Source organism: Triticum aestivum, chromosome 1A (genome assembly GCF_018294505.1).
Source record: "Triticum aestivum cultivar Chinese Spring chromosome 1A, IWGSC CS RefSeq v2.1, whole genome shotgun sequence".
Classification (NCBI taxonomy): Eukaryota; Viridiplantae; Streptophyta; class Magnoliopsida; order Poales; family Poaceae; genus Triticum; species Triticum aestivum.
Genome location: NC_057794.1, coordinates 519,177,231 through 519,204,200, shown reverse-complemented (window position 1 = coordinate 519,204,200; position 26,970 = coordinate 519,177,231). Strand labels below are relative to the sequence as shown.

Genomic DNA, 26,970 nt, shown 5'->3' with positions numbered 1-26,970 from the left:
TGCCCTCATAAAGGCTTTATAAAGTAAGACAAACACTCCTCGGCTACTGGCCGAGGAGGTGGAAGCCGATGGTCGGTCAACAAAGTTTTGTACAATGCGGATCCGAGCATTAAATGACGTAAAGTACTTGGATACATAGAGTCATTACACATAATTTGTGATTTTACTATGGATATCAATCCTTAATTCGGCCACCCGTGCCCGCATTAAGGCTCGGGGGCTACTGGGCTTTGGGCTTATTATTTACAAATATTAAAGGGGCACATCGATCCCCTGATCTGGTGTTGCCACCCGACCAGTGTCTCGGGGGCTACTACATTGCCTGTCCAATGCAGAAAATTTTATGTGCAATATAGTTTCCGAGGAGATTTTGATCCTCAGGTTGGTCGGCCGCACCCAACCTGAGTCTCGAGGACTGAGCACGCCGCTTTTAGTGTCCCGAAGTATTCTGCCGAGCTAGGACTTGATCCTCAGGCCGATTTTGCAAATCAACCTGAGTCTCAGCGGCTACTGGGATCAGCGGTCTTACATCATCCTTCAGGTGCATCTCGGGTTTTAGATTAATACCCACCTTGAGGGCTACTGGCTATATATCTCGGCAGAGAATAAATTGCACCAATCAAAAATATTGACAAAAATCGGCCCACATTCGGGGTGGTGCACCACCTCGGAAGCAGTCCGGCATAAAGCTCGGGCGCTAGTGGCTGGCTCCATAGAGGGCATTTCTGGCATTAAGCTCGGCTAAACTCCTTCAAACTTCTTTGAACCAAGGTGATTTACGACACCTCGGATACAGTCCGGCGTTGGAGCTCGGATACATAGTCCGGCATTGGAGCTCGGATACATTCCGGCGTTAGAGCTCGGAAGCGGTCCGACGTTGGTGCTCGGCTGCAAAAGATACCTCGAATGCAGTCTGGCGTTGGAGCTCGGACGCAAGAGGATGCTGCCGCCCGGGAACAATTTCAAACCCGAGGTGTGGCATAAAAATAACAAGGCATTGATAAAGGCCGGAAACTTACAGGGGCTCCTCGGATACCCGACGTGTAAACTCGTCGAATGCATTTTGGTGATCCTCAAGATCGAAGATGAGAAGATTTGTTGAACCAGTTTTCAAGACCGACAACCGAAGATGAAGAACAGTTCGGAAGAATCGAAGAGCGTCCCTAACTTGAAGACCGGTTCAGGGGGCTACTGACGGTGTCCTGGACTAGGGGGTACTCACCACGTCATCTCCCGATCTGTTAGATTGGGCCGAGGACCCCCATGACCGTATACTCATGGGCCAGTTCGGACAGCTGCCGCATACAAGGAAGATTCCACAAGACTTGGCGATCAATACAAGGACTTCTCCCCACCGGCATATTCGGCTAGGACTCTTGTTATCCTAGGCCTCTGGTGTATTATATAAACCGAGGCCAGGCTAGTCGATAGATCATATACGACAACAATCATACCATAGGCTAGCTTCTAGGGTTTAGCCTCTACGATCTCGTGGTAGATCAACTCTTGTAATACTCATATCATCAATATCAATCAAGCAGGACGTAGGGTTTTACCTCCATCAAGAGGGCCCGAACCTGGGTAAAACATCGTGTCCCCTGCCTCTTGTTACCATCCGCCTTAGACGCACAGTTCGGGACCCCCTACCCGAGATCCGCCGGTTTTGACACCGACAGGTACCTCTCACTACGGGCTTCAGTTCTACAGATCCACTTCTCGTGATCTTGTGGCTTACACCAACGCAGATTGGGCTGGCTGCCCGGATACCCGCAAGTCCACGTCAGGGTTTTGTGTCTTCCTCGGCTCGAATTTGGTGTCATGGTCCTCCAAACGACAACCAACTGTTAGTCGTTCGAGCGCCGAAGCTGAATACCGCGGAGTTGCAAATTGTGTTACTGAGTCCTGCTGGCTCCGGCAACTTCTCCATGAGCTCAAGTGTCCTCCGCGGCGTGCCATTGTGGTATATTGCGACAATGTCAGTGCTTCATACCTCGCCAGCAATCCTGTTCAGCATCAGCGCACGAAGCACATTGAGATAGATCTGCACTTCGTCCGTGATCGTGTCGCTCTTGGTGACGCTAGCGTGTTGCATATACCATCCAGTTCTCAGTTTGCCGACCTCTTCACAAAGGGGCTGCCATCACAGGTGTATCATGAATTCAGATCTAGTCTGAACGTTCATCCAAATAGAGTTCCGGCTGAGGGGGAGTGTTAGACTAATTCTATGTATAGCAATGTACACATGTGTATACCCTAGTTTGTAGGATCTGCAACAGCACGCCCTGGCCTGCGTGCCGATTCTTATGGGCTCTCTCTTGTATATGTTGTAACCTGTAACCGATGCTAATCAGTCAATCAATCGAGAGTTAATCACTCCAACTTCCGAGGCCCAAATACTCTTCTCCAGCAGATGAAGTAGATCACAAAAAAATACATATCTCCACCTCTAGGAGATGTAAAATACAATACATGTCCACCTCCAGGAGATGTAAAACTGGCGGCTGCGCGTCAACTGTCCAACCACTTTCATTTTTCTTCCACCCGCACGCCGCCTACCGACCATCACCCGAGCCATGGCCGACTCCGACGAACCCGCCGCAGCCGCCGCTGGTCTAGCCCACCCCACGGCGCCGCCGTAGCTGCTGATTTGAGTCCGTCCCGCAGCACTTCCGCCGCCGCGCCACTCGCCCACCGCACCACGCCGCTGCCGCCCCGTTGCCAGATCCAGCCGCTCCACCACCCCTGCCGCCAGTTCCACCATTGCTCTGCCGCCACCCGCCTTCAAATCGTCCGAATTGGTCGCTTCTTCACTGCCGCATGATTTGAGCCCCCCGTCGGTTCCGTTGTTGCTCTACCGCCGCCTGCCTCCAAATCGTCTGAATTAGCCACTTCTCCACCCCCGAATCGCCGCCGCATGATTTGAGCTCCCCGACCGCCCTGCCGCCGTCAGATTCGAGCCGCACACCTACCTCCACACCGTCGTTGCTTTCCGCCGCCAGACCCGACCTTCTCGCGCCGCACGGTCGTCGCCCCGCCCCGCCGCGACCAATTCGCCGCTCGATTCGCGGCCGTGCCGCTGGCCATTCGAGCTCCCCCCGCCGCATTCGACCTCCCGGCTCTCGTCGCTCGGCCGCCGCTCGGTCCACCGGTGCTCCTCCCGTCTTTCGATGCTCGGCCACCGGCGCTCATGCAGACTAGTTGTACACATCCGTACGGCGGGCGGCCGGTTTTACATCTTCACTTTGCATCATCTGTTGGAATTGCTCTTTTACATCTCCAATATATACATCATCTACTCGAATTGCTCTTTTACATCTCCAATATATACATCATCTGCTCGAGTTGCCTTTATATCTTCTGTTTTATATCTTCAAATTTGCATCTTTTATTGGATGCTCTTATTGTGTTTATCTTGTACGCATATACTCGCACGTGACTGCCTACCAACACACACCAACATCAACTTGCAGGCATGTTTGAACTTTGACTTGACCTGGTCGATCAGGACATGCATGTTTCTTTTTTCCAGTCCACTTTACCCGCCAACGATAAAAACTAACCACAATCCCGTGTACCTTTTCTGATTCTTTTTGAAAAGAAAAAACAGCGACCCAAGCCACACAAAATTTGAACTTGGCGCCTATGAACATCTACAAACATGCACCCATTTTGACTGGATTCGAACCCAAACATTTGACACTTCACATCTTTCACGGCCATCTAAGTTCAGACCTAAACATGCCGTCGGTCTCACAAACCGTTTCTCAATCCTACAGAGGCTATCTAAATTCTGGAACGAGACCCGACCACGGCCAGCAACAGCAACAGGGAAGAGAAGAAAGAACTACACAAATGGTGATCAATCCATCGTTGCCACTTGCCAACTCTCTTGTTGCATCAGATGGAATGATGACTCGAGCACCATGAATCGGAAGCCGAGGCCGTCATGTCGTCGGCGGCGCCGAGCAGCTCCTCGAGGTACTCCGCGCCAAGGTCCTCCAGCTCCATCACCACGCCCTCCGGCCGCCCACGGGCGGCCTTGGCTATTTTGCGGCACGGCGACGACGCCGTGGCCTTTCGGCTCCGCATGGAGTGCCGCCGCTTGAGCGCCAGCACGGGCGACACCCCGTGGGCGCGGCCGCGCACGTCTTCCCCCGCGCCCTCCAGCGAGCGGCGGACCTGGTCCGCGGGGAAGTTGAGGACGGCGGCGCCGCCGCGCATGGCGAAGGCCGCCTGGTCGTAGGCGAGCGCCGCCGCCTCCGGGCTCTCGAACGTGCCCAGCCACACCCTCACGCCGTTCCGCGTCGAGTCCCGGATCTCCGCCGCGTACTTGCCCCAAGGCCGCTTCCGCACGCCGCGGAACGCGCGCCCGGCGTCCACCCCGGCGTCGGTGGGCTCCTGCTTCAGCGGCGCCGCCGCTGTCCCGTGTGCGGAGCCGTCCTGGTGCTGGGAGAGCATGTTGCGCGGGAGCTTCTCGTCGGCGTCGTTAGTGTCGAACGGCGGCGGGGGCGGCGTGGCCGGGGCGTGGTGGCGGCAGCTGCTCCACGGCACGGAGTCGGCGGAGCCGGTGGAGGAGCCCGGCGAGTGGAGGGGAAATGCTGCTGCCGCCGCTGCTGCTCGGTGGTGCGTGGTCATGGCACGGCGCGCCAAGAAGTTGACGACGCCGGCGCTGAGCCGCGGCGACGTGGAAGAAGAAGGAGGAGAAGCCGCGCACGTGCCGCTTGGAACAGCCATGGAATGTTCTTTTGATGTCGAGTGGAAGCGCGCCTCCATGGTTTTATACCGGTGGCACCGTGGCAGGAGTTGGTTGGGAAGAGAACGAAGCAGGGGAACGTGCTCTGCTTACAGGTTTCCCGACTGTTTCCGGATGCCGTCCCTTTGGCTACTTGCCGTGCTTTTGCCGGGGCTCCACAAAATGCAGGAATGCTACACTGCAGCAATTGTGAAAGAAGATGGTAGCAGCCAAGGTTCTTCATTTCAGAAACGAAAAACTTTTGGGCGTCGCCGAAATACGTGAAATTTCGGAAATCCTTTCAGATTTTGCGTTTTCAAAACTCAGTAAAATTTAACCTAAGTAAAATTTTAGATTGAATCTGGCTCGAAATTTCAGGGTTACAAGTATTTCGGACCCCACCGAAATATGCGAATCTGTGATCATGAAAAATCATGGTGGTAATGTTAATCGTTGTAGCTGAGCTAGCCAGCTTAAGTAATGATCAAGTGGGAGTAGTGCTGGTAGTGGTATACACTCCACTGCACTTAAATGGTGAGCCAAGCTTAATTAGCCTCACGTGAGTCAATGTTGAGGTCCATTGCACCTGACCTGACCTGACCTTGTCATATTCGCTCTGGATTAGCTGCTGGGTGGTGAGTGAGACGATTGATTATGTTACTGCAAATGGTGGAGTACATGATGAGGCCGCACGTGAGTCAATATTTGCACCTCGCCATCGCGCCATTTTTAATTTGTTGGAAATTTCCACGCAAGCATGGCCGGTAATTAGGCGGGACGTGCATGGATGCATTGCACCTCGATGGCCCCAGCAGCGCTGCCCCTTCGCCGGTTCCATACGAATCTTCCGTATCTCCTTCTTTCGCCTGTTGCTTCCTCCTTCTTTCTTGGTTCCATCATTTAGAGTTTTATTTTAGATCGCCACGTGTTAATTAGCTGCGTTATGTACGACCGAGTCACTCGCTTTGATTGCCTTCAATCGATTCATTAGAATGTTATAAGAGACAGTTTTATATACTGACCCCACACATGGAAAATACATTGTATCTACCGAAAACGGCTTTCGTCGTGCTTTATATATATTTAAAAAAAAAGCGACGACAACCGTATAAACAAGCGCATACAGCTCAAAGCAAACGACAAGTGGACAAATTGAGCGTCGCTTGGAGTCAGACAGATTATTCACGAATGAGACAAGGTCACACCTCTCCCTCGACCTAGTGAAAACGAAAGGTGAGTGACTCATTCACAGTGTGCGTGTTAGCGAGGGAACGCTCGCAGAGGACAACGCCACTGTCAGCATCGCAATTCGTGCTAGTATTGATTTGACAGTGGATCGCTCAAAATCGCAAATTATCTGACATCACTTCTTTATGATTTAGGATGTTTATTTCACTGTTCCATAGAACCGGAACTACAGTGCTATTTTCTTCCCGTTGATCTGATTCTGCTGCACTTCCGTTTACTGTAAAACTCTGGAAATTCTGATGCAATAGTGCTCATATTAATCCGGTTGCAGCACTTAAATTATGAAGGCTGGTTTTGAAATGCTTGCAGAAATACGGCCAGATCCTGATGTGTTCACTTGTTTTCGCTACGTGGTGGTTTTTGAGCCTCACTTATTTCCCCCAACACACACGATGATCACTTGCATTTACGCGGTCGCGGTCTTTTAAACTCCGAACCGACAGTTAAACAGACATTATCTTGTTTTCTCCGAAATGGTTTGACAACTGCTAACAGACACCATCTTCGTTCGGCCAAGCATCGCATACAAAATGAATCAGCAACTCCCGAATGCCGAACGCGCCGCGCTAACACATCATCACTTGCCGTACTTCCGGTTGTTGGGTTTGCCTCCCCTGCCGCCTCCCCTACCGCCTCCCCTGCCACCTCCTCTGCCATTGTTGCCTCTCAGAAGCGCGAGGGTCGGACCAAGGGCGGTGCTTCTCTGCGCTCTATACGACCACGCCGACGTGCTAGCGTTCTGTTTCCAAGCTCCCCACCCATTGTTCCCCTCGGCTTCATCATCAGGCTTGCCGTTTGGGGCCTCGCTGATTGCCTCCCAGGCCTTATCATGCGTGTTTTCTGCGCAAAAGAAACCGGTGTTTCTAAATCAGCGTACAATAGCAAGACATGCTAGGTGTAGAGGAAGAGATTAGCTATAGGTCTATACCTGGCGGCACTTCTGGACCTCGTGGCGTTTCTGGGCCTTTACTGCTATCAGGCACCGAGGTTCCATTCTGGCTATGAACTTTGCCCTTGTTTTCGTCCAAGGCTGGCACCGGGGTTCCATTCTGGCTATGAACTTTGCCCTTGTTTTCGTCCAAGGTGACTGGTTCTCCGACCGGTGATTTGCCTTCCTTCCCTGTTTCTCTAGTGGGAGCGCTAAGGTCTGCGGATACTGGCTTGCTGCCCTTCACTAGTCTTACATCGAGAAGGTTGGAGTACTCGATCTGCATGCAGTAGACGTCGAGGGTGATGTTTACCGGGTTTGCGCACGTGGTTAAGATTGGAAATTGAACACGAGCGAGTGATTACCTCCAAGGAGCCATCTTCCTTGTAGGGTGACGTATCCACCATCATAGTATCTGACTCGTCCTCGCATGTAATTTCCTCCGTGATGATTGGATGCTCCGGAACAGGTAGCAGAATGATGCGCGATGATATCAGATCATACACAAGAACTTTACCAACCTGAAACAGTGTGTAAAATGATGAAACATAGGTTGCCCAAATTTAAGAACAGAGACGATGGCTCGAACATTTAAGATGTGTTTTGTTTTCATGGTTGCCCTCGCATGTTTGAAGCAACAAATGACCCATGCAGAAGTGCTTCCATAAGAAATTGAAACTTCTAGTGGAAATTGTGTCATACCCGATACGAAGATATCTCCGGACACCACGAGGAAGACAGCGTAACCAATCGATAAGCAATCAGATCTCCCTCCTGTAACAGAAAAAAAAAAGGGTAAGCTCACAAAGAGAATCAAACTAGACAATAAAATACAGCTTAAGAATAAGCAACTTCTGCAAAGCAACTAACGGAAACCAATACCACTGGAAGACGTGTTAGGGGGTACAGAGCTTCAAAGTCCAAAGGTTCGCTGGTAGACTTCCCTTCCTCAGCAACAGATTTTTCCTTTGCTAACACATCAGGATTGATCTCGTTGACTTTTTGATTACTGGCCCCAGAAAAAACATTTTGCTCATCCCTACTATCTACCATAAGGTGGTTAACTTCAGTATTGCTTCCAACTATTTTCCCAAGATTGCCGGTATCAGCGCTTTTCTTATTTGAGTTGTTCATTCCCCACTTCTGTCCCTTCTTTTTGCTCATGGTTCCACCCCATGTGAAATTTGCCTGCAACCAGAAGAACAACATCAATGGAAAGGGAAGTAGATACTGATTTTACTCAACTTAAACAATATTTTCTATTTCCTATTTTCATGTACATAAAATGGTAATCTTGATAACGCATAATTCAAATCTACATCTAACTTAGATTTTACCAATCTGCATTATATATTTCTTCACATACATGCACTGGATACCCCATGAAACTTGGGCTAAATATAAGATGGAAAATGGAAAAGAACCTATCATTAACACCCCAAGCACGCGTGAAGGCTTTAAAAAGATCTGTTAAAGAACATATGGGGAAGGGATGATATTCTGCAAACTATTAACATTTCAGAATAAAACTCAGTCCACATTGGAAGATATGGAAAGGAAAGTTCACTCCATTTCGCTGCTTGTCGACTTCATACTCTCCTCCTAGCTGTAGCTTTTTAGGGGAATTTTTTTTTAATGTTTTATCTGTTGTTCCCACAAAGTTTTGACATAGTGGCTATTTCTTCTTGAATGTTGGTACCCCATCGAGATGAAATAAGCCTCGCATCTAAGTTTCTTATAAAGGAATAGGCTATCTGGAGTACTAATTTTGAGTCTAAAGCTAATGAAATAAAAAATATAGCATGTAGGACAGAGTTAGAAGTTAATCCACAAGTCAACATTTAGGCCTTGGCATCTGTTGTCTGTTTAAAAATATTTGAGCAGAACAACGCACCCAATTGAACTGAGGGATAAGCAACATGTTTCAGTAAGTACATAGATAGGCCCCAAATTTTAGTTGTTGCAGAAAGATTGAACATTATAGGCATTCCATGATGAATAACAGAAAGGACAAAGAGAAGTAAGTAAACCTGTGCTTCCTTCGCTGATGACGTATTTGGTTCACCTAGAAACACAAATAATTCTGTGTTAAACAAAATAAATGATTATTCAGGTAGGGATTGAAGTTTGTACAATGATGTCTATAACACAAGAATGATGATTCCTATAGAACTGTTAGAAAAGTTAAAAAAAATACAAGTCATGAAGGGAAAATGGAACTGCAATATAGTTGATTCACACAGAAAAAATATATAGCTCCATAGCCACTTAGACAACTGACTTTCGGGCCAGTTCTTTTGGGGCTTATGGGTGGCTGCCAAAATAAGCTGCCCCCTGCCAAAATAAGCTGCCAAAATTCTGGCAGCCCAACCTAAACTTTTATTTTAGAAGCCTAGTAGTTGACCCTTAATTAGTCTCACTGTGATACAAATCTTGGTTCATCGGGGTACCTACTGTGTAGTAGAGGGCAAATGACATTGCTTGAAGGGGATAAAGGTTTTCAGAGGAAAAGGTTGGGTATAATCTGAGATACAGAGATGTTGAGAGAGAAAACTAATTCATTGTTCTTGCCTGAAAAGCAAAGATGCAATGCAGTCCCTTCTATGACCTAATAGGACAGATCTCCAATGCCAAGTGAACTTATCTCTAATACACCCAATCTATAAAAATAAATAAACTCGACTAAGTAACTAAAAAGCAAACCAACTATATTAATATTTCCAACTAATGGTGTCTATGGACACAGTGAATCCAAGTAATGATGACTGTGGACATAGTGAATAACACAATCTACCAGCAGTACCACTTGGAAACGGTAAGACTATCCTCCTTGGATATTTTCTCTCAGAAGATCATTTCAGGAACAAAATTCATAGGCTTGGGAGCAGCACTGTTTTATATTTCCTAACTTAGCACAGTGATCTGCCTTGAGGATCCACCCCTTTCAGGTATAAATAAGCAGACTAATTGGTCCACGATGCAAATTATAGGTATTTTTCCAAAAAAACACAACATAAATCGTTTGCCTCTTTTATGAGTGTCAAATTGAACTGAATGACTACAATAACTCTACCACAAAAACTATGGAAGTAATTTCGTAATAATTTCACTATATTTTGAGCTTCAAGTATGACTCAAGAGTCAAGAGGCAGGACACAAGCAGGCAAGCAGCTCATACAAAAATAATAATAGAAACTTGAATAATAGCAAATTATTATCAAGATGTCAAAAAACGTTTTCCAGTTGACCATACAGAGCATAGAATGTGTCCATGCTTGGACATGCATAATGGCATGTGTGCTCGCATGCAGTGTAGTCAGGGGCACTACAATTCGTACAAGCTTTCTTTCACAATGGGGATGATAAACAGATACACTATCAGTGAAGTGCCAATCGACAAATCAACTGTTGCAATGCAGAAAATCGTATTAGCAGGAATTAGCTCTTCACGGGCTCAGGAATACCTGCTGGCTCAAAGCGAATGTGACCAGGACGAACCACAACTGGAACAATATCTTCTGATGCATCAGATTCTTCCTCCTCTGCTTCATGGCTTGAAAATGGCAAGTGAGGGCCATTCTCATTGCTTGACGGGCAAGGAAGATCATCGTGATTGCTTGAGGATGGACAGTCAGCAGCAGCGGGTGATTCCTGGCAGTCCACATTCTACAAATATACATTGTGGATTAATATGTTTGGCTAACACCATTTATGTTTTATGCCTACAATAGATATGAGACCATATCAGGTACGACAATTGTGCTAATCGCATGGGAGATCTAGAGCCACTGGAGTAGGGTACCAATTGAAATACATTAAGGTTCTCTTCCAACCCCACGTGCAAGTTTAGAACAGACCTTCTTGTTTTGCAACAACAACCAACATCATTCCTCCTACCGCCTCTGCTGCAGCACCGGGAGCCCTCCCCGTGGAGGCCCATTTCACAGCCGCCACGATTGCCGCGATTCCTCCTGTTGCCTTCGTCTCGGCTACCACCAGCCGTCCCCATGGGTGAGGTCTCCGTGGCTCGGCTGCATGGCGCGATTTAGGATCGGGATGGGTGAGAGAGGATGATCTCGAAGAGCAGCGCCACTGGGAGAAGGTGGGTCTCGCATGGGAGAGCGGAGCTGGATAGGCTAGCGAGCTGTGTCCAGGAGAGACTGGAATCTGGGTGATAAAGTGGGGATGAGAGGGGAGAGAAGCCATCACCAGATGATTGGGTTCAGAGGATGAATGAAGCATTCGGAAGTAACATGAGTTACAGAATGCTCGTAAAGTAGTACTCCCTCCGTTCGGAATTACTTGTCTTGAAAATGGATGTATCTAGAACCAAAATACGTCTAGATACATCCATTTCTGCGACAAGTAATTCCGAACGGAGGGAGTACAACCGTAAATCAATAATGAACCCTACTACGGATTCTTAGATAACGATTGCCTTACCAATCTACAGGTTCAAACTCTTGTGAGACTCTAATATCAACTCACCGACAGTCTTCTTGAGTCTTGGGAAAAGGTAGAATTTAAGGAAAGAGCATGGCTTGATTTGAAAAGGTCCACATGTGGATGTGATTAGTGAGATTATTTAAACATCTACTTAAACAACTTATGTCTTTGGCTGCCACTGATCCAACAAAGATTGTCAGTGGCAGTGATTCACAAATCTGCAGTGTTATCCGAATTCCTACCTAACATGCCCTAGTAATAAGGATATAAAAGATACCATGTGAAGCCGAAAGAGAACACAAAAAATCGTTAACAAAATACCTCTTTCAGCTTTTCTTTCTCTTGCTTCCTAAGTTGCCTTTTGATTTTCTTACGACGAGCACTTCGACTCTGACAGGACAAAACAAAGACAAAAATACATGTGATAATTAACCAAAATGCAGAGGCAGAAAAACTGTGACATCATAGCTTCTGTTTCAAAATTTTAGTAATGCCCGTTATTAGCATATCAAAGAGGAGCTAAAGGAGCATGATCCAGTCCTATCTATTGTCTTATCAAAGTCGAAAGATTAAATCAAATTAAGAGAAGGAAATACAACTCCATCTAAATCTCTAGGCAATTTAAATATCTTATCTTACAAGTAGCATCTGCTGTACATATTTATTTTATAAATGAAAAATGCAGTAGAATATATAGGAAAAAATTGAGTAGGTCTATTTTGGCCAAGAACAGATACTTACTATTACTACGTTTAGTGATGCAATGCCCAACCTAGCCATAAGATTATTATTATTATTTACAATGATCCGTCATTGCGGCATCTTTAGATCAGTTTTGAGAACTTTGGGTCTCATAACGTACTATAAATACATGACAATGTTTACCAACTATAAGAAACATGAAAGTTGACGAGGAAAATATTTACAGCCCAAATAAACTAACAGAGATAGAGCCAATCACTGGATTTCTCTAAAGGCAGAAATGCAGATTGCACAAACCGTTTTAGGAATTTGAGTTGTCTGCCCAGCCACCTCAGTTTCGCAACTCAACTCGGTCTTATTGCACCTGAAAATGTTCCAAGATTAGTTTTTTGCAAAGATCTAACAGAAAAAGAATGACACTAATTCTAAGATACTCCAGCGTGAACAATATGAAAAGACTGCAAAAGAGTCCATAAGTCTTTTTGTATCATGATAATACCTTTTTTTTACCAGAATTACTGTTAATATATGTAGATACCACCTATTAAAAATGAACTAGGACGTACTTTGTATTAATGCTCACATTCTGTTGTACATATATAACCAGAAACAAAAATAAAAATAACTGCCATTACAAAAAGGCAAAAACAGTCTTTAAAATGGTGTAACAGAGATAAATGCTGAATCATTAGAAAATGCCATGTTCAAAAAGCTTCTTGCAGTTTATGCAAATATAATGACATGTCATCACTATCTCTTGGTGACATAAACATAAGGGACAATGGAACTCCGTACACCTTTAATGCACAAAAGATTATAGCATATCGAGTATATCCAAAATATGTTGTGATGATATACTCAATATGCTATAAGCATGTAATTTAAACCAATTTAGCACCATTTACTAGTGGTGATTTTATTGCCTGGATTGGTACTTTGCTGTCCATGATCCTTGGTAGTACCACTACCAGGAAGAAGAGAACTTGTTTATCGGATGGGGTGGAAAGAAGAAACTTAATATATTACCTGTCAGGTTTTTGCTTTCCATCCAACTCAACAGTACATTCAGTTTGAATATCAGCCTTCTTTTCTTCAATACCAATAGTGGACGGCTTCGACTCTTTGGAACCATGAGAACTCTGATCTTGGCAAATGTCATCTACCTTGCTGCACCCGATGTGTTTTACCTTCTTCAGTTTCTTTCTCCTGCATCACCAGATGGGTAGCAGAATCACTTGAACAGAACAGAACGCAACACAAGATAGGAGAAGCAAGCAGCCATGAAACCAGATGTGATCTAAATGGTTGTGTAATCATCAACTTCTTCAGGGGGGGGGGTTTCCTTTTACTGTTATGACTTATGAAAATACAGACTAAGTGGTAATCCTTAGTTGGCAAACGGGACAAAAAAAAATGGTAACAAACAAGGAGGATACCTTGAGCTCTCAGGTATTTTTGCATCTTCATCTTTCCGTTTCCTCTTGGAGCTTGTATGCCCATTTTCTAGATTGTGGTTGGATGTTACCTTTTCTTCAGGTTGATGATCACAATGCATCTCTTCTTCTTGGTGCTTACTAGAGTCAATTTGATACTCAATTGCAAGGATTTTATCATCAGTCGGAAGCGGACGCACTTCTACTTTCTCGGGACCTTCAATACAGTGTACATCGTCATGGTGTACCATTCTCTTGCAAGCTTTCTGTTGAACCCTGCAATCCAAGGAGATGGGAGGGTAGCATTGTTGTAAATAACATCATTTCCACAATTTACACGAATGGTTGTATTGAAACTGGAATGCTAGATGGAAAAGTTTTTTTCCTAGCCAAGTAAAGGTGTACACGGAAATTGTTCACCACAAATTTCCTCACCATCCCCATATAAGTATACAACTCAACATGCCAGTGGAAAACGACATGCTACATCCAAAAACACAGGAGAGTTTTCCTACAGAATACCATCATTATGTGAAACTCTAGCTCTTCAAAGGAAACATAATTTACTTATATCATGACGAACACTTCAAGCATCGGTTATATGCAGATAACTGACATGCAGGTGTCTCGTATGTTAACAGCCCACTCAATCCTGGACATATGAGATTTGACTCAGGATTGATAATCCGTCTGGGTTTCATTTTTCCAGAGGAAAATGGCAGATACACACTACAATGAAACATAGCATTAGCATCCCGTGAATCTGACATGGGTGTTCTGCATAGCCACAAGCCCACAACCCATTGATTCCCCCAAAATCGGAACCCAGAGATCCAAACGCCACAATGTTACATCGGACACCACATTAGATTCAACGATAAATAAAAAACAATTCTCGACCGAGTACCTTATGATATCCTTGTCCCTGAAGATACAGGTGGACTCGAAAGGCGGCAGGGCAAATCCATCCATCTGCACAGAGAGACAATCCATCAATCCCTAGTACAGAAGCTAAGAACCGACAAAAATAGATGGATAAAATCCACAAGAATCTAAGAAGTGCCCGGAAACCCTCGGGCATTCGTGTACGGGGAGTCCCCGACTGAGAGCCCCATGCGTCACACAAATGTAGAAAGGTGAGGAGGGGAGGGCGTCCCACCGTCAAGACGACGCCGCCGGGGCAGGAGCGGTGGAGGCGGAAGCGGGCGGCCACGTGGGCGGCGAGGTCGGCGACGGTGGCGAGCTCGGGCCGGAGGAGGAGCCAGCAGCGCCGGAGGTCCCTCTGCGCCCGCCGGAGGAGGCGGGCCTTGTCGAACACGAGCCGGAGCCTGACCGGCGACGGCGACGGCGCCGGCGGCGTCGCCATTGGCGGTGCGGGAGGGAGGTGGATTTGGGGGTTTCGCTGGGTGGAGAGACTGGCGGAGGCCGTAAAACCCTGGCTCGGTCCGGAGGACGCACCGTGGCGGTGTTTTAGGGCCACTTTTTTTAGACGTTCCACTGGGCCATTTGCAAATATTTGAAAATTTGAAAACTATAAATAGAAAAAACACATGGTTGACATGTTTATGCACCATGTTAAAAAGTGATGTATCATTAAATCCTACAGGATTTGAAAACTCAGGAATCTTGTACTACCCGGCTTTCATGATGATTATTTTGGGGAACCAGGGAGAGATGGAACGGATGTGTATTGATTTTTTTAATGAAAAAATAGAGTGATATTTGAGCTTATGTCCAAATTCCTATGGAGTGGGGATGTAGAAATGGATTCCGTAGAAATCCAGTAGTCGACCCCTATGATTTGGAAAATATTCTATAAGAATCAAATCTTATGGAATCCATTTTTAAAATTATATCATCTAAAGAGAGCTTTAAATAGAAAATCTAGCAAGATAATTGGTGATAGCAAATAAGCACAAAATCTAGGAATTTAAAGAACCATTTACCGGATTCCCCTTCATCATGAATTCATCATGGTCTCATAGTACATGAGCCACATTATTACACGTGTTTGTGTTATTGCAATTGTGGAGGCTCTGGGGTGACCAATAACATCTTGATATCTTCATCGGCAGGTCGGCCCAAGTACCATGATCTACGCGCCACTTCACAACGTCTAGCTACGCCAGGGTGTATGCCTTTGCGACGATGGGGTTGTTGGTGAAGGCGGCCCAGGGTGCCCTTTTGTTTCTCGTTTGTTTGACATGCGTTGTGTTGCCATGAAGACCTTTTTGCTCGTGTATCAAACATTTGCCGTATGTTCACATATTTACTTTTTCATATTTTAGAACTCTTGTAAACCATAAATGTCTCATTCTTAAGGTCACGCAATCGCCTTCGTTCTAGAAAACATATTGATTTTTAGTAAAGGAGAACGAAGCATACTGTTTAGTCTTGGTCAATTTGATTTAAAGATTTTTCGTAGGAATCCACTGTTCCTAAAATAGTTGATCCCTCACTAAATCTAATATATTTAACATGTGGCCTTTCACCTTATCAAAGTGTGTCATGTCAGCATCCAGGGCCGTTAATGGAGGGGGCCAAAGTGGACGATCGCACAGGGGCCCTAAATATTTGGGGCCCCCAAATCACCACGTACTAGTTTGTTATAGGTGTAGGTTTAATTATGAAAAAAAATTCAACAACCTAAATCACCCTATTAGTTCAACCTAGGAAAGCCAGCCCATTAGATCCTAGTCAATTGATCGTTTTTCCTGCCTGAGGGCCGAGGCCCCAACAACGCCCGTAAGTTTTGTTATCGGTTCCGTCGACCGGCCACCAGGCCTCGACGCTAGTTCGTCTACACGACCAGTCAACTACGAGCGCAATCACATCTGGTCCTCCACTATCAGGTAAAGAATTTATTTGTTTTGATTAGATTGGGTGGGAAAGGGCTGAACGAGGCTAGCGTTATGACAAAGTTAAGTTTGCCCTTGGTACTTCTTGATTTTTCTTTGAGTGAAGCTTTATAAAATCATCATGTATGTGTTGTGCGATGATTTAGTTTGACCTTAGTGGTAGAAATTTATGGCCCTATTTTGAGTTTTGCCCCGGGGCCCCAAATTTTCAGAGATGGCCATGTTAGTATCCACTAACATTATTTCACAGCCCCATGCAAACCACATGCATACTTTTTTTCACAAACAACGCAAATATGAAACATTTCTACCTTTAAAAAATAGTAGCTTTAGATTTATATTCTTCATGTGTAATTCACAGTGCAAGGATTTGTTTCTACTATAGAAATTCTGTAGGAATTTTAACATCCATCCACTCAAACCTATACTGTACAAGGCCTTAATGGGCGGACGTTCACCGCATAGACAGAGCTACAGGGGCCCGCCCTTCCCTCCTGGAACTGTTCCCCCCACTCCTCCCCATCTGACTCTCTCTATCCAGCAGGCGGCCGTCGCGCCGCGCCGCCTCCGCTCTCCCCTTCCGCCGCCATCTGCTTCTCCGCTCGTCCCCTCGCAGGCCGCAGCCGCTCAGAGCACACACAGGTCCAACCCCTCTCTTCTCGCCCGCCTCGAACGCGGATCCAGCCCCCTCCCCCCTTCTCCGCACAGCCAGCGCGGTGCCGGTGCGGCGGCGGATATTTGATGGGCTATTGCTGATACTCACCGGAGTACTGTTTTTTTCAGGTGCCAAATCAGGAACAGCGAGCCGCCGCCGATGCACGGATGCAGGCAGCGGCAGATAATCTCGGGGAGCAAGCGCCGGGACCTGTCCCTGCAACCAATTCTGAACAAGTATGCATGGTTACCAATAAATTTGTCTGCGGAATTTTTTATTACCTGCATGTGCGTGTATCTACCACAGATGTGAAATGAACTTTGTGAAATTGGTGCAGATTGCGATGACCTATCCGGACCGGGCAGTAGAACCGAACCACTCCGTAGCAGAGGTGCACTTGGAAAAGGTATCTCATCGCTTGAACGAGTCTGCTTACAATGTGCGTTCGTCTGTTGACGATATACTGCAAGAGAAATACGCAGTCGCCAGAAACAAATGGTGAATTGCTCTCGCGTCGTATCACATGGCAGTAAATTCGATGGGGAAACAATGGCATTTGCAACCAACTGATTATGGTATTCAGTGCCATCACTGTGTTTTCCTTTTGTGGTTCACCTGTGTGTAGTTGGTAGCATTGTGGGTTTCTGGTAGTAGAAATCGGGAAGGACCTTGGCTTTGACTTCCTTCCTCTTAATAAACATCACTACTACTATATATTTGTAGAATGCCCTCATGCCTACTTTTACTGGGAAATAAAGTAATAAATTACACAGGAAAACGTCGGCAAACAAGCGATGCCAGGAGGAGGTCTACAGCTGACTGGTGGAAATGATCAGGTATGGAAACCAAGCAAGACATATGGAGTACTGCTCTGTAAAACAAGTGGAATTCAATACAGCCTTACCCAATAGCTTAACAGATATCATTCACCCGCATGCAGGAACACGCGTCGAATGGCATTGGCACAGCTGCACAAGGACTGTTGGCAGATATATCGGATAAACAATCCAACTCGGTGGACCCTGGAATGCAGCAGCACGCTGAAGAACAAGACCAATTACACGGTGTTACACAAGGGCACGAAATGTCTAGCAATGATACAAGCAGTGGGAGCGATTCAGGTAGCAGTTCAGGGAGTGAGTTAGATACTGAACTAGGAAAATGCTTCTACCCTAGTTTCGAGGAATTGGAGAATTCAAGACCACCGGAAATTGGAATGAGATTTCCAACCCTGGAAGATGCAGAACGTTTCTACAGCACACATGCTATGCTAACTGGTTTTGCAGTAAGGAGGGGGTCGAATTACAGGAGAGTGAAGTTTGACCTGGAATGCAACAGAAGTGGTAAACTAAAGCCAACTGAGGACCTGAAGAGGAAGAGGAGGTCTAATGCTTTGGGCTCACGGTGCCAAGCAAAGGTGATAGTGAAGCTCCATAATGAGCAATGGGAGTTCATAGGAGTTAAGCATGAGCACAACCATCCATTATGTCCATCCCCATCTCTCGCAAGTTTCTTTTTGAACCACAAATACTTGTCAAGTGAAGAAAAGTTATTTCTAAGAGTTCTGCAACAAAGTAGGGTAAATCCAAGGAAAGCTATGAATATTTTCAGGAGAATGAGAAGCAACTTCGGAAAGGTATCATCAATAAAAGAGAAAGATACGAGCAATTCACAGTGTGTAAACCAGTGGAGAAAAGAAAACTCAGATGTTGAAACTGCACTGAAGCGCTTCAAAGAACTGGAGCTGCGGAACCTAGGATTTTCCTACACCATGCAAAAAGATGAAGATAACATAGTTAGGAGTCTTTTCTGGACTGATGCGAGGTCGAATGTAGATTATGAGATTTTTGGAGATTTCATATCGTTTAATACCACATACAGCACTAATAGGCATAACATGACTTTCACCCCTATTATTGGAATGAATAGTCATGGGAGAATCCTTGTGTTTGGATGCGCCTTGCTACAAGATCAGAAAGCTGAAACCTTCAAGTGGATGTTCCAAACTTTCTTGCATGTGATGGGAGGGAAACTGCCAAGAATAGTCATAACAGACCAGGATGAAGGTATGGCGACAGCAATTTCTGAGGTCATGCCACAAGTAAGGCACAGATTTTGCAAGTTCAGTGTGATGCGAAAAGCACAGGAAATTCTAGGAGCCTTCATGGCAGCAAGGGGCAACATAAATGCAGAGCTGCACGACTTGGTAGACAACTCACTGACCGAAAAGGAATTTGAAGAAGGATGGGATTTTCTCACTGAGAGATACGATGCAAGTGAAAATGAGTACCTCCGACTCATGTGGGAAACAAGGAAAAACTGGGTGCCTGTTTATTTCCAAGCAGATTTCTGCCCATTTGTCGAATCAGCTGGATATTTTGAGGGGACAAACTTATTATTCAAAGACAACGTGCTTCCAAAGGACAGAATCGAGAAGTTTATTGAGCAATATGAGAGGATGCAAGAGCATATAGTAAAAACAGAGGAAGAGGATGCATTGCAGTCAGCAACTGAACCAGCGTACTTCTCCATGCAGCCAATAGAAAAGCATGCAGCGCGAATATACACAAGGCAAATATTTCTGAGAGCACAGAATGAACTATACTATTCCACAGCATTCAACGTGCATGAGATACAAGGAGGACACAGACTCGAAAAGGTCTTCAACTATGAGAACCCGGAGTTCAGTAGAAATTCTTTCGAAGTGCTAGCTGAACCTGGAACCCATGCATTTAAATGCCAATGTGCAAAGTTTACCAGGGATGGGATTCTCTGTTGCCACATATTCAGAGTTTTCACGCAGCTCGGAGTCAAAGAAATACCGGCGCAGTACATGCTGCCCAGGTGGGCTCCCAAATTCATAGAGGAGCGGCTGAAAGAGTACGAGGAGAGATGCTCAAAGAGAACAGAAAACAAAACGAGATACGCGATGCTATTGGGTAAAATGGCGGAGATCGGCAAGGGGATATGCGCGGACGGTGCGAAAAGCGGCTGCTTCATGCTCGAACTAGACAAGGTTCAAGAGACATTTGGCAGCGATGGCGGAAGAAAATCCTAGAAAATGATCAGGTCCTAATGCGGAGCAAGTGAGAATTAGCAATTGTAGTGTCCTCTTCTCAAGCTCTTGGTAATGCGCGAGGCAGCCAACCTTAATGTTAGTTAAACATACCCTCATCAACTAGGGTGGTGTAGTAAATTTTACACCCCCTTATCATGGATGAATGAGTCATAATGTGCCTTTGGAATTTTCCCTTAGGAATTATTGAAAATCTGAAATAATAAATGGGCCCAGCCCAATAATTCCAACACAACACCAATACACCATCGGCCGGCCCTTTTGTGGTGGCGCAGATCGTTGCAATTGCTGACAGATGTGTGCTCTTGGGGAGCCCATTACTTGCGAATGCGAAGTGTTTGTTTATGTATCCAAGCACAGGCATTGACATCACAGATTACTACCGGCTTGACTGTTCAGACTAGTGCCACAGTCAAATCTCACAAATGACTAGGCTCCTGGAGGAATAAGCAACTGTGGTGTGCACCATGGGCGTCAGGTACAAGCACAGCATCTGTCTTGCGTCTCTCAAACAAAGGCTGCAGACCACTTGGAATTGGCCATAACTGATTCAGAGCATTGCACAACGAGGGCTACATAGATTCGGCGCGACGAAAGCAGACAAAAGCGACCGAGTTCAGGGGACGCTTTGGCACGCGCGGTGTGCGCGAGGTTTCCTTCACTTGAGGGGAATGAACCTCGAGGAGTGGGTGGCGCCGATGCCGGGCCTCCCGTGCTTGACGGGCTTGTAGCTGATGGAGAACTCGGCGAGGTGGTGCCCAATCATCTCGGGCTTGATCTCAATCTGGTTGAAGGTTTTCCCATTGTACACTGCGATCTGGCTGCCTACCATCTCTGGCATGATGATCATGTTGCGCAGATGAGTCTTCACGGCACCGGGCTTCTCACCAGCCGGTGCCCCCATTCTCTGTGCATTTTCAGAGAAAAACGAATGAGCTTCAGATGTTATGATCTCACACAAAAATCTTTGTCCCGCACAAACAATGCAAACATAAATCGATGGTTCAAGCTAAAACAGCACGAGAGAGGTGTGCTGTTAAACCTTGATCTCACACAAATGGAGTAACTTATAACTTACAAATGTGAAAACACTCAAATCAATACCTGTACATGTCAAACCTTGATCTCACATAATCTAGTGTTTCATGGTGGTTTAAAGACCAATAAGACACTCACTCGTTTGAAGGTTCTCCCGGCCCCTTTTTCCAACATCAATATTCCTACAACCTAAATCCAGAACCAGAAATGGGTCAAGAATATATGGCATGTCCGCTAGATGAAGGTTTATTCTTCTGCAGTGTAAGCAAAATATTTGAGCCCTTCTCAATATTCTTCTGCACGAATAAATTTATATTCTACTAAAAGCGGCGACATACTGCTACAGTACTATATCCAAGCAGATAAAAGTAACCATCTGAACTACGCAAAAAAGAAGAAGAGCATATTGCCGAAGCATCTGAAAAGCAACATATAATTAAGCCCATGCCTTACCCAGTTTGACTAGAGTGTATTTGTAATGTTATTTAAACCTTTCAAGGGTTATTTACAACTTGGCAATGATACAGCCAGGGCTAATGTCAGTTTTTCCAATGTTTGTCAAACTTTTCCGCAAGTTGATGATTTGGAGGCCAGAGGTGTGTATGTACCTAGATATATTAGCTTTGACGAGAAGCATGAGTTTGAGGAGAAGCTAACTAGCGTGACATGCATGCATGCTAATGTGCTAAAATTGAGAGCAGTTGGAGTACCAGATTATGCCAGGGAGAAAAATAATTTGGAAACAGATTTGTTTTCCTTGGACCTAGTAAACATGCATGCACTTCAAAGAGCACATATACGTGTACACAAGAGAAGTGATGATATGCTACAAGTCCGTACATGTGCTAGTGCACAAGGAATTAAAGTCCATTATCTTTTTATGTTCCACGCAGGGCCGTCCAGGGTCCTGTGCAGGCTGTGCGACCGCACAGGGCCCCCAAATTCCAGGGCCCCTCGATTCTAGGCCTATGTCTCCTTAATTTTGGGCCATTCTTACAACTAACACAGGTCCATGGCTCTCCTGAACTGGACCTTCTCCTCAATTTCCCGAATGACCTTTTCTGAGTCCGGATTGACGCAGCCTGCCGCCGATCGATATCCATCTTCCCGAGACGAACGAAGTGTGGCGCCGCCGCACGGTGACGGAGGCTAGAGGTGTTGTCTAGTTTGATCGCTTTGTTTCCTCCCCGGAGGTGCAGCCCATATCCCTTCTCGCATGAAGAATTTTCGTATGGTACAGCAACAGCAAGTCGTCTGTGCACTGCATCGCAGGAAGGTGCCTTCTCTGATGATCTGACTTACTATAGCTTGTGTTTTTTAGTCTGTTGGCTGGCCATTCCTCATTGAAATTATGCAGCGTTTCAGTTTTGGGAACAATTGGATTCAATGCACGGCTTTGTTCCTCTCTGCTGCTACTACAAGGGTCATGGTGAATGGACATTTGGGTGACCCAATCTAACAGGTTTCTTCAAGGGGTTGCTTAATGTCAAGTTTCATCCAGTTTTTCTTCGCTATAACTCTATTCTGTAAATACTCTTTTCTATTCTTAACATAATGTTTTGCGTATTCTGAAATAAAAATGCACTATTAGAAACAGCCGGTGGCCCATACTAAGGCGAGGGCACCACCGATCTGTCCGCCAGGTGCGCTTAAACCGAAACACTATTTAATTTAGACTATTTTGTTCCGTTGAATGATTATATTAGTGAGTATATTGTGTGTATATGCATCAGTTCATCAAGATATGTAGTAGGTTAGTTGACCAAGTTGTCATACGCCAAGATTTTCAAGATTGTTGCTAGTTTAAAATTCAGGTTCAATCTTTTTTTGTTATAGTATTTTCATGAAGCAACCTGTATTCCAGAAATTTAGGGCCCCATTCGCATTTTGCACCGGCCCCCCGAATTTCTGGAGATGGCCCTGTTTCCACGTCCACCAGAAAACAGATCAAAGGCCATGAAGTTGCTACCTCGAGAGTTGCTGTGTTTGTGCGCTAGTGGTTGGGGACCTCCTGTTGTCTACACGTATCCAGCGGCCCTCCAAATTAAAAGGAAATATTAGAGTACGTAGAGTTGGTTTTGTTTAGTCCAATTATTAAGTTGAGATCTTGCCAAGATGTAAAAAGTAAGATTAGATTAGAGTCCAAATTAGAGTTCTCGTTTGTTTAACAGAACAGATAAGGGTACGGCCAACTTGAGGGCCAAGTCGAGCTAGATGAGTTTATACGGGTATAAATGTCATGTGTGGGACTGATGTAAAGATCAGGCTATATTTTATGAAATAGACAAAATGTATTTTTCAGGGTAGACACCTGTATCAAGTTTTAGAGGTATCTTTAGAAAAACCTCTTTGTTGCGATTTCTGTGAGGAAATTGTTTTGTGCGTGAGGTGCCGTCGTGCCGATTGTTTCTCTCGTGCTGAGCCGCAAGGTTCAAACCCTCTACTTCGCGTACATCGCATGCGCGGGCGAGAGGCTACTGCTGCTAGAGGTGGGGTACCGTGAAAGATCGGGCCGCAACAACAGATCGCGTCTCGCATCGAGGTTCGGTTTTTATCAGGTGGTATTCAGAGCAAGGTTGTTCACGGTACAATATTTTTCTTCGACTTCTATTGAATTTTTTATCATGAGGAAGGATTGTAGCTCGCAAATGATGATGTCGGTGGAGAAGGATCCATTGCGTGCCTTGTCATGGTACCAATGCTTTACGCGTGTGCGTGTAGGGCCGGCGAGTTGCGCAACCTTGATGAATTGCTATTCTGGGATGAATTTAGCGAGTAAGACTATGGTTGATGCTTTGAACCTACCATTGATTGAACATCCAGAACCGTACGAGCTTTGGTGGAAGGACAAGTTTGTCAAAATCATGCATCGCGTCGAGGTACAGTTTATTCTATGTGGATATGGTGATCTGGTCATGTGTGATGTGCTTTCTGTGCACATGCATACATGTTCAATACTACTAGGAAAACCATGGACAGATAAACGACAGTTGATATATCATTCTGTTGGCGAATTTTCTTTTGTTTTGGGAGGACAATACATACCACTTGATTCATACACATTAGAGAAGTATACGGCTGATCGCAAGAAGCGGGATATTGCTCAAGCTGCATCAAAAGTAAAGAAGAAGAAGGTTGAAGTTGCAAAAAAAATTCCAAGCGTCGTTCAAACTGCAAATACAAATATTGTTAAAGAGATTGATTCGAAACCGAGGACGGTTTCGTTTCAACGGGGAGAGGATGATACAGCCAGGGCTAATGTCAGTTTTTCCAATGTTTGTCAAACTTTTCCGCAAGTTGATGATTTGGAGGCCAGAGGTGTGTATATACCTAGATATATTAGCTTTAATGAGAAGCATGAGTTTGAGGAGAAGCTAACTAGCGTGACATGCATGCATGCTAATGTGCTAAAATTGAGAGCAGCTGGAGTACCAGATTATGCCAGGGAGAAAAATAATTTGGAAACAGATTTGTTTTCCTTGGGCCTAGTAAACATGCATGCACTTCAAAGAGCACATATACGTATACACAAGGGAAGTGATGATATCCTACAAGTCCGTACATGTGCTAGTGCACAAGGAATTAAAGTCCATTATCTTTTTATGTTTCCACGTCCACCAGAAAACAGATCAAAGGCCATGAAGTTGCTACCTCGAGAGTTGCTGTGTTTGTGCGCTAGTGGTTGGGGGCCTCCTGTTGTCTACACGTATCCAACGGCCCTCCAAATTAAAAAGAAATATTAAAGTACGTAGAGTTGGTTTTGTTTAGTCCAATTATTAAGTTGAGATCTTGCCGAGATGTAAAAGGTAAGATTAGATTAGAGTCCAAATTAGAGTTCTCGTTTGTCTAACAGAACAGATAAGGGTACAACCAACTTGAGGGCCAAGTCGAGCTAGATGAGTTTATACGGGTATAAAAGTCATGTGTGGGACTGATGTAAAGATCATGCTATATTTTATAAAATAGACACAATGTGTGTTTCAGGGTAAACACCTATATTAAGTTTTAGAGGTATCTTTAGAAAAACCTCTTTGTTGTGATTTCTGCGAGAAAATTGTTTTGTGCGTGAGGTGCCGTCGTGCCGATTGTTTCTCTCGTGATGAGCCGCAAGGTTCAAATTCTCTACTTCGCGTACATCGCATACGCGAGCGAGAGGCTACTACTGCTAAAGGTGGGGTATCGTGAAAGATTGAGCCGCAACAACAGATCGAGTCTCGCATCGAGGTTCGGTTTTTATCAACTTGATGATATGGTGTGTTGCCAAACATCGTAAGTGCTACAGACAGTACATGCCGGGAATCCTAAAACATTAGGGAGCACAGAAAACAGCAAACAGTTAAATTTTCTATACTTCCTGATCAGTAATAGTGTTAGTGAAGGCAGACAAAATGGATACATTGGAGGCCAAAAAACACCAAGAATGCGTGTTGATTTAAAAAAAATGCACTTAGTAGAATGGTTAGGCCAGAAAATGTACTTGGCCAGGCTATTCCGCCGCGCTACACTCCCATGTATACATGCTAGTAATTGCTACTCTTTATTAGTGTCAAAAATACTCTTATATTATGGAACGAAGGGATTAGTAAGTTAGTCATATATTTATAACAACACGTGAAACAAGGAAAATTCTGGCACGCTGTCGCAAGTGGCACGATTGTTTAAACACGAAGACGGTTATAAATAGCAGGCAGTTAATTACAGAAAAAATGCAGAGGCATATGGAGGAGTATATATCGCCCATTACCGCCTTGCGCAGCCTCCTGTTGAGCATCAATGAATTCCTCTTGAACCCCCTGTAGAACCTACAACAACACGAAAGCACAGCATTTTCTTCCAGTCAAACGAACTAGCAGTTCAAGAGATCCCACCCTCGATCTCAAGAGAGACGCACGCCACTCTGGGTTCTACTCCCTCCGTTTCTAAATATTTGTCTTTCTAAACATTTTAAATAGACTACAACATATAGATGTACATAGATATATTTTAGAGTGTACATTCACTCGTTTTACTTCGTACGTAGTTATTTGTTGAAATTTCTATAAAGACAAATATTTGGAAACAAAGGGAGTACATACCTTCTGTGGGCGCGGGCGGGGAGGACCTGGATGAGGTTGTCGGCGGACATGTCGAGGACCGCGTCGAGGTCGAAGCCGCGGTAGCTGAACTTGCGGAAAGTCCTCTTCGTCGGCTGCCCCGCGGCCGCGGCGGCGGCCGCCTCGGCCTCCATGCTGACGTTCGCCTGTGAAAGCATAAGTGCTCCCTGGGTGATTCTGATAATTAATGTCAACATATCTCTTATTGGACTAATGTTTTCATTTAGTATGTTTCAGATAAATTCAACAATGGAGTGGTATGGACTAGAGGATGTGGAACCCCTTCAAGATGATAAGGACAAATGATTGGCTCAAGCTCAAAGCTCAGGACTCTACATTTTTCATTTTAGTGATCCAAGATCACATTGAATCCATAGGAAAGCCAATACTATTAAGAGGAGATGAGGTGTTGCTTAATGACTTGCTTGCTCAAAGTGCTCAGTGATATGCTCCACAGCCCTCGACCACTTTCTCACATCCACATATGTCCCAAACCAAAAGTCAAACTCAGCCCCACCGAAACTTTCTATCCGGCGCCACCGAGTTCTCTTGACATAGCACTACTAGAAATCCTAATCAATTCGGTCTCATCTATGGGATCTCGGTCTCACTGAGATGGGATTGCAAATTATTACCCCTCTGATTATGAACATGAATATGCTTTGTGAGTAGTTACGTTTGTTCCTGAGGACAAGGGAGAAGTCTTGCTATTAGTAGTCATGTGAATTTGGTATTCGTTCGATATTTTGATGAGATGTATG

General features: G+C 45.2%; 4 protein-coding genes across 4 annotated transcripts; 1 reads left to right on the top strand and 3 right to left on the bottom strand.

Moving 5' to 3' along the window:
- Positions 1-3,488: 3,488 nt before the first annotated feature.
- Positions 3,489-4,734, bottom strand: LOC123170516 (ethylene-response factor C3-like). Its single transcript, XM_044588405.1, has one exon. It carries the CDS (start codon positions 4,732-4,734, stop codon positions 3,898-3,900), a length of 837 nt encoding a protein of 278 aa, XP_044444340.1. The 3' UTR covers positions 3,489-3,897.
- Positions 4,735-6,231: 1,497 nt separating this feature from the next.
- Positions 6,232-14,930, bottom strand: LOC123062297 (coilin). The gene is made up of 13 exons (XM_044485757.1): positions 14,649-14,930; positions 14,397-14,461; positions 13,493-13,765; positions 13,083-13,262; positions 12,354-12,420; positions 11,676-11,744; positions 10,373-10,574; positions 8,939-8,973; positions 7,791-8,096; positions 7,611-7,682; positions 7,274-7,429; positions 6,909-7,188; positions 6,232-6,820 (listed from the first exon to the last, which is right to left on the bottom strand). The coding sequence occupies exons 1-13, from the start codon at positions 14,853-14,855 to the stop codon at positions 6,558-6,560; spliced, it is 2,175 nt and encodes a 724-aa protein (XP_044341692.1). The 5' UTR covers positions 14,856-14,930; the 3' UTR covers positions 6,232-6,557.
- Positions 14,931-16,823: 1,893 nt separating this feature from the next.
- LOC123062290 (protein FAR1-RELATED SEQUENCE 5) lies at positions 16,824-20,220 on the top strand. Its single transcript, XM_044485750.1, has 5 exons — positions 16,824-16,989; positions 17,131-17,238; positions 17,340-17,408; positions 17,776-17,838; positions 17,943-20,220. The coding sequence occupies exons 2-5, from the start codon at positions 17,170-17,172 to the stop codon at positions 20,058-20,060; spliced, it is 2,319 nt and encodes a 772-aa protein (XP_044341685.1). The 5' UTR covers positions 16,824-16,989; positions 17,131-17,169; the 3' UTR covers positions 20,061-20,220.
- A 516-nt stretch (positions 20,221-20,736) lies between these two features.
- On the bottom strand, positions 20,737-26,367 carry LOC123041760 (40S ribosomal protein S15-like). The gene is made up of 3 exons (XM_044464355.1): positions 26,192-26,367; positions 25,861-25,918; positions 20,737-20,985 (listed from the first exon to the last, which is right to left on the bottom strand). The coding sequence occupies exons 1-3, from the start codon at positions 26,365-26,367 to the stop codon at positions 20,737-20,739; spliced, it is 483 nt and encodes a 160-aa protein (XP_044320290.1).
- Between the last annotated feature and the right edge of the window lie 603 nt (positions 26,368-26,970).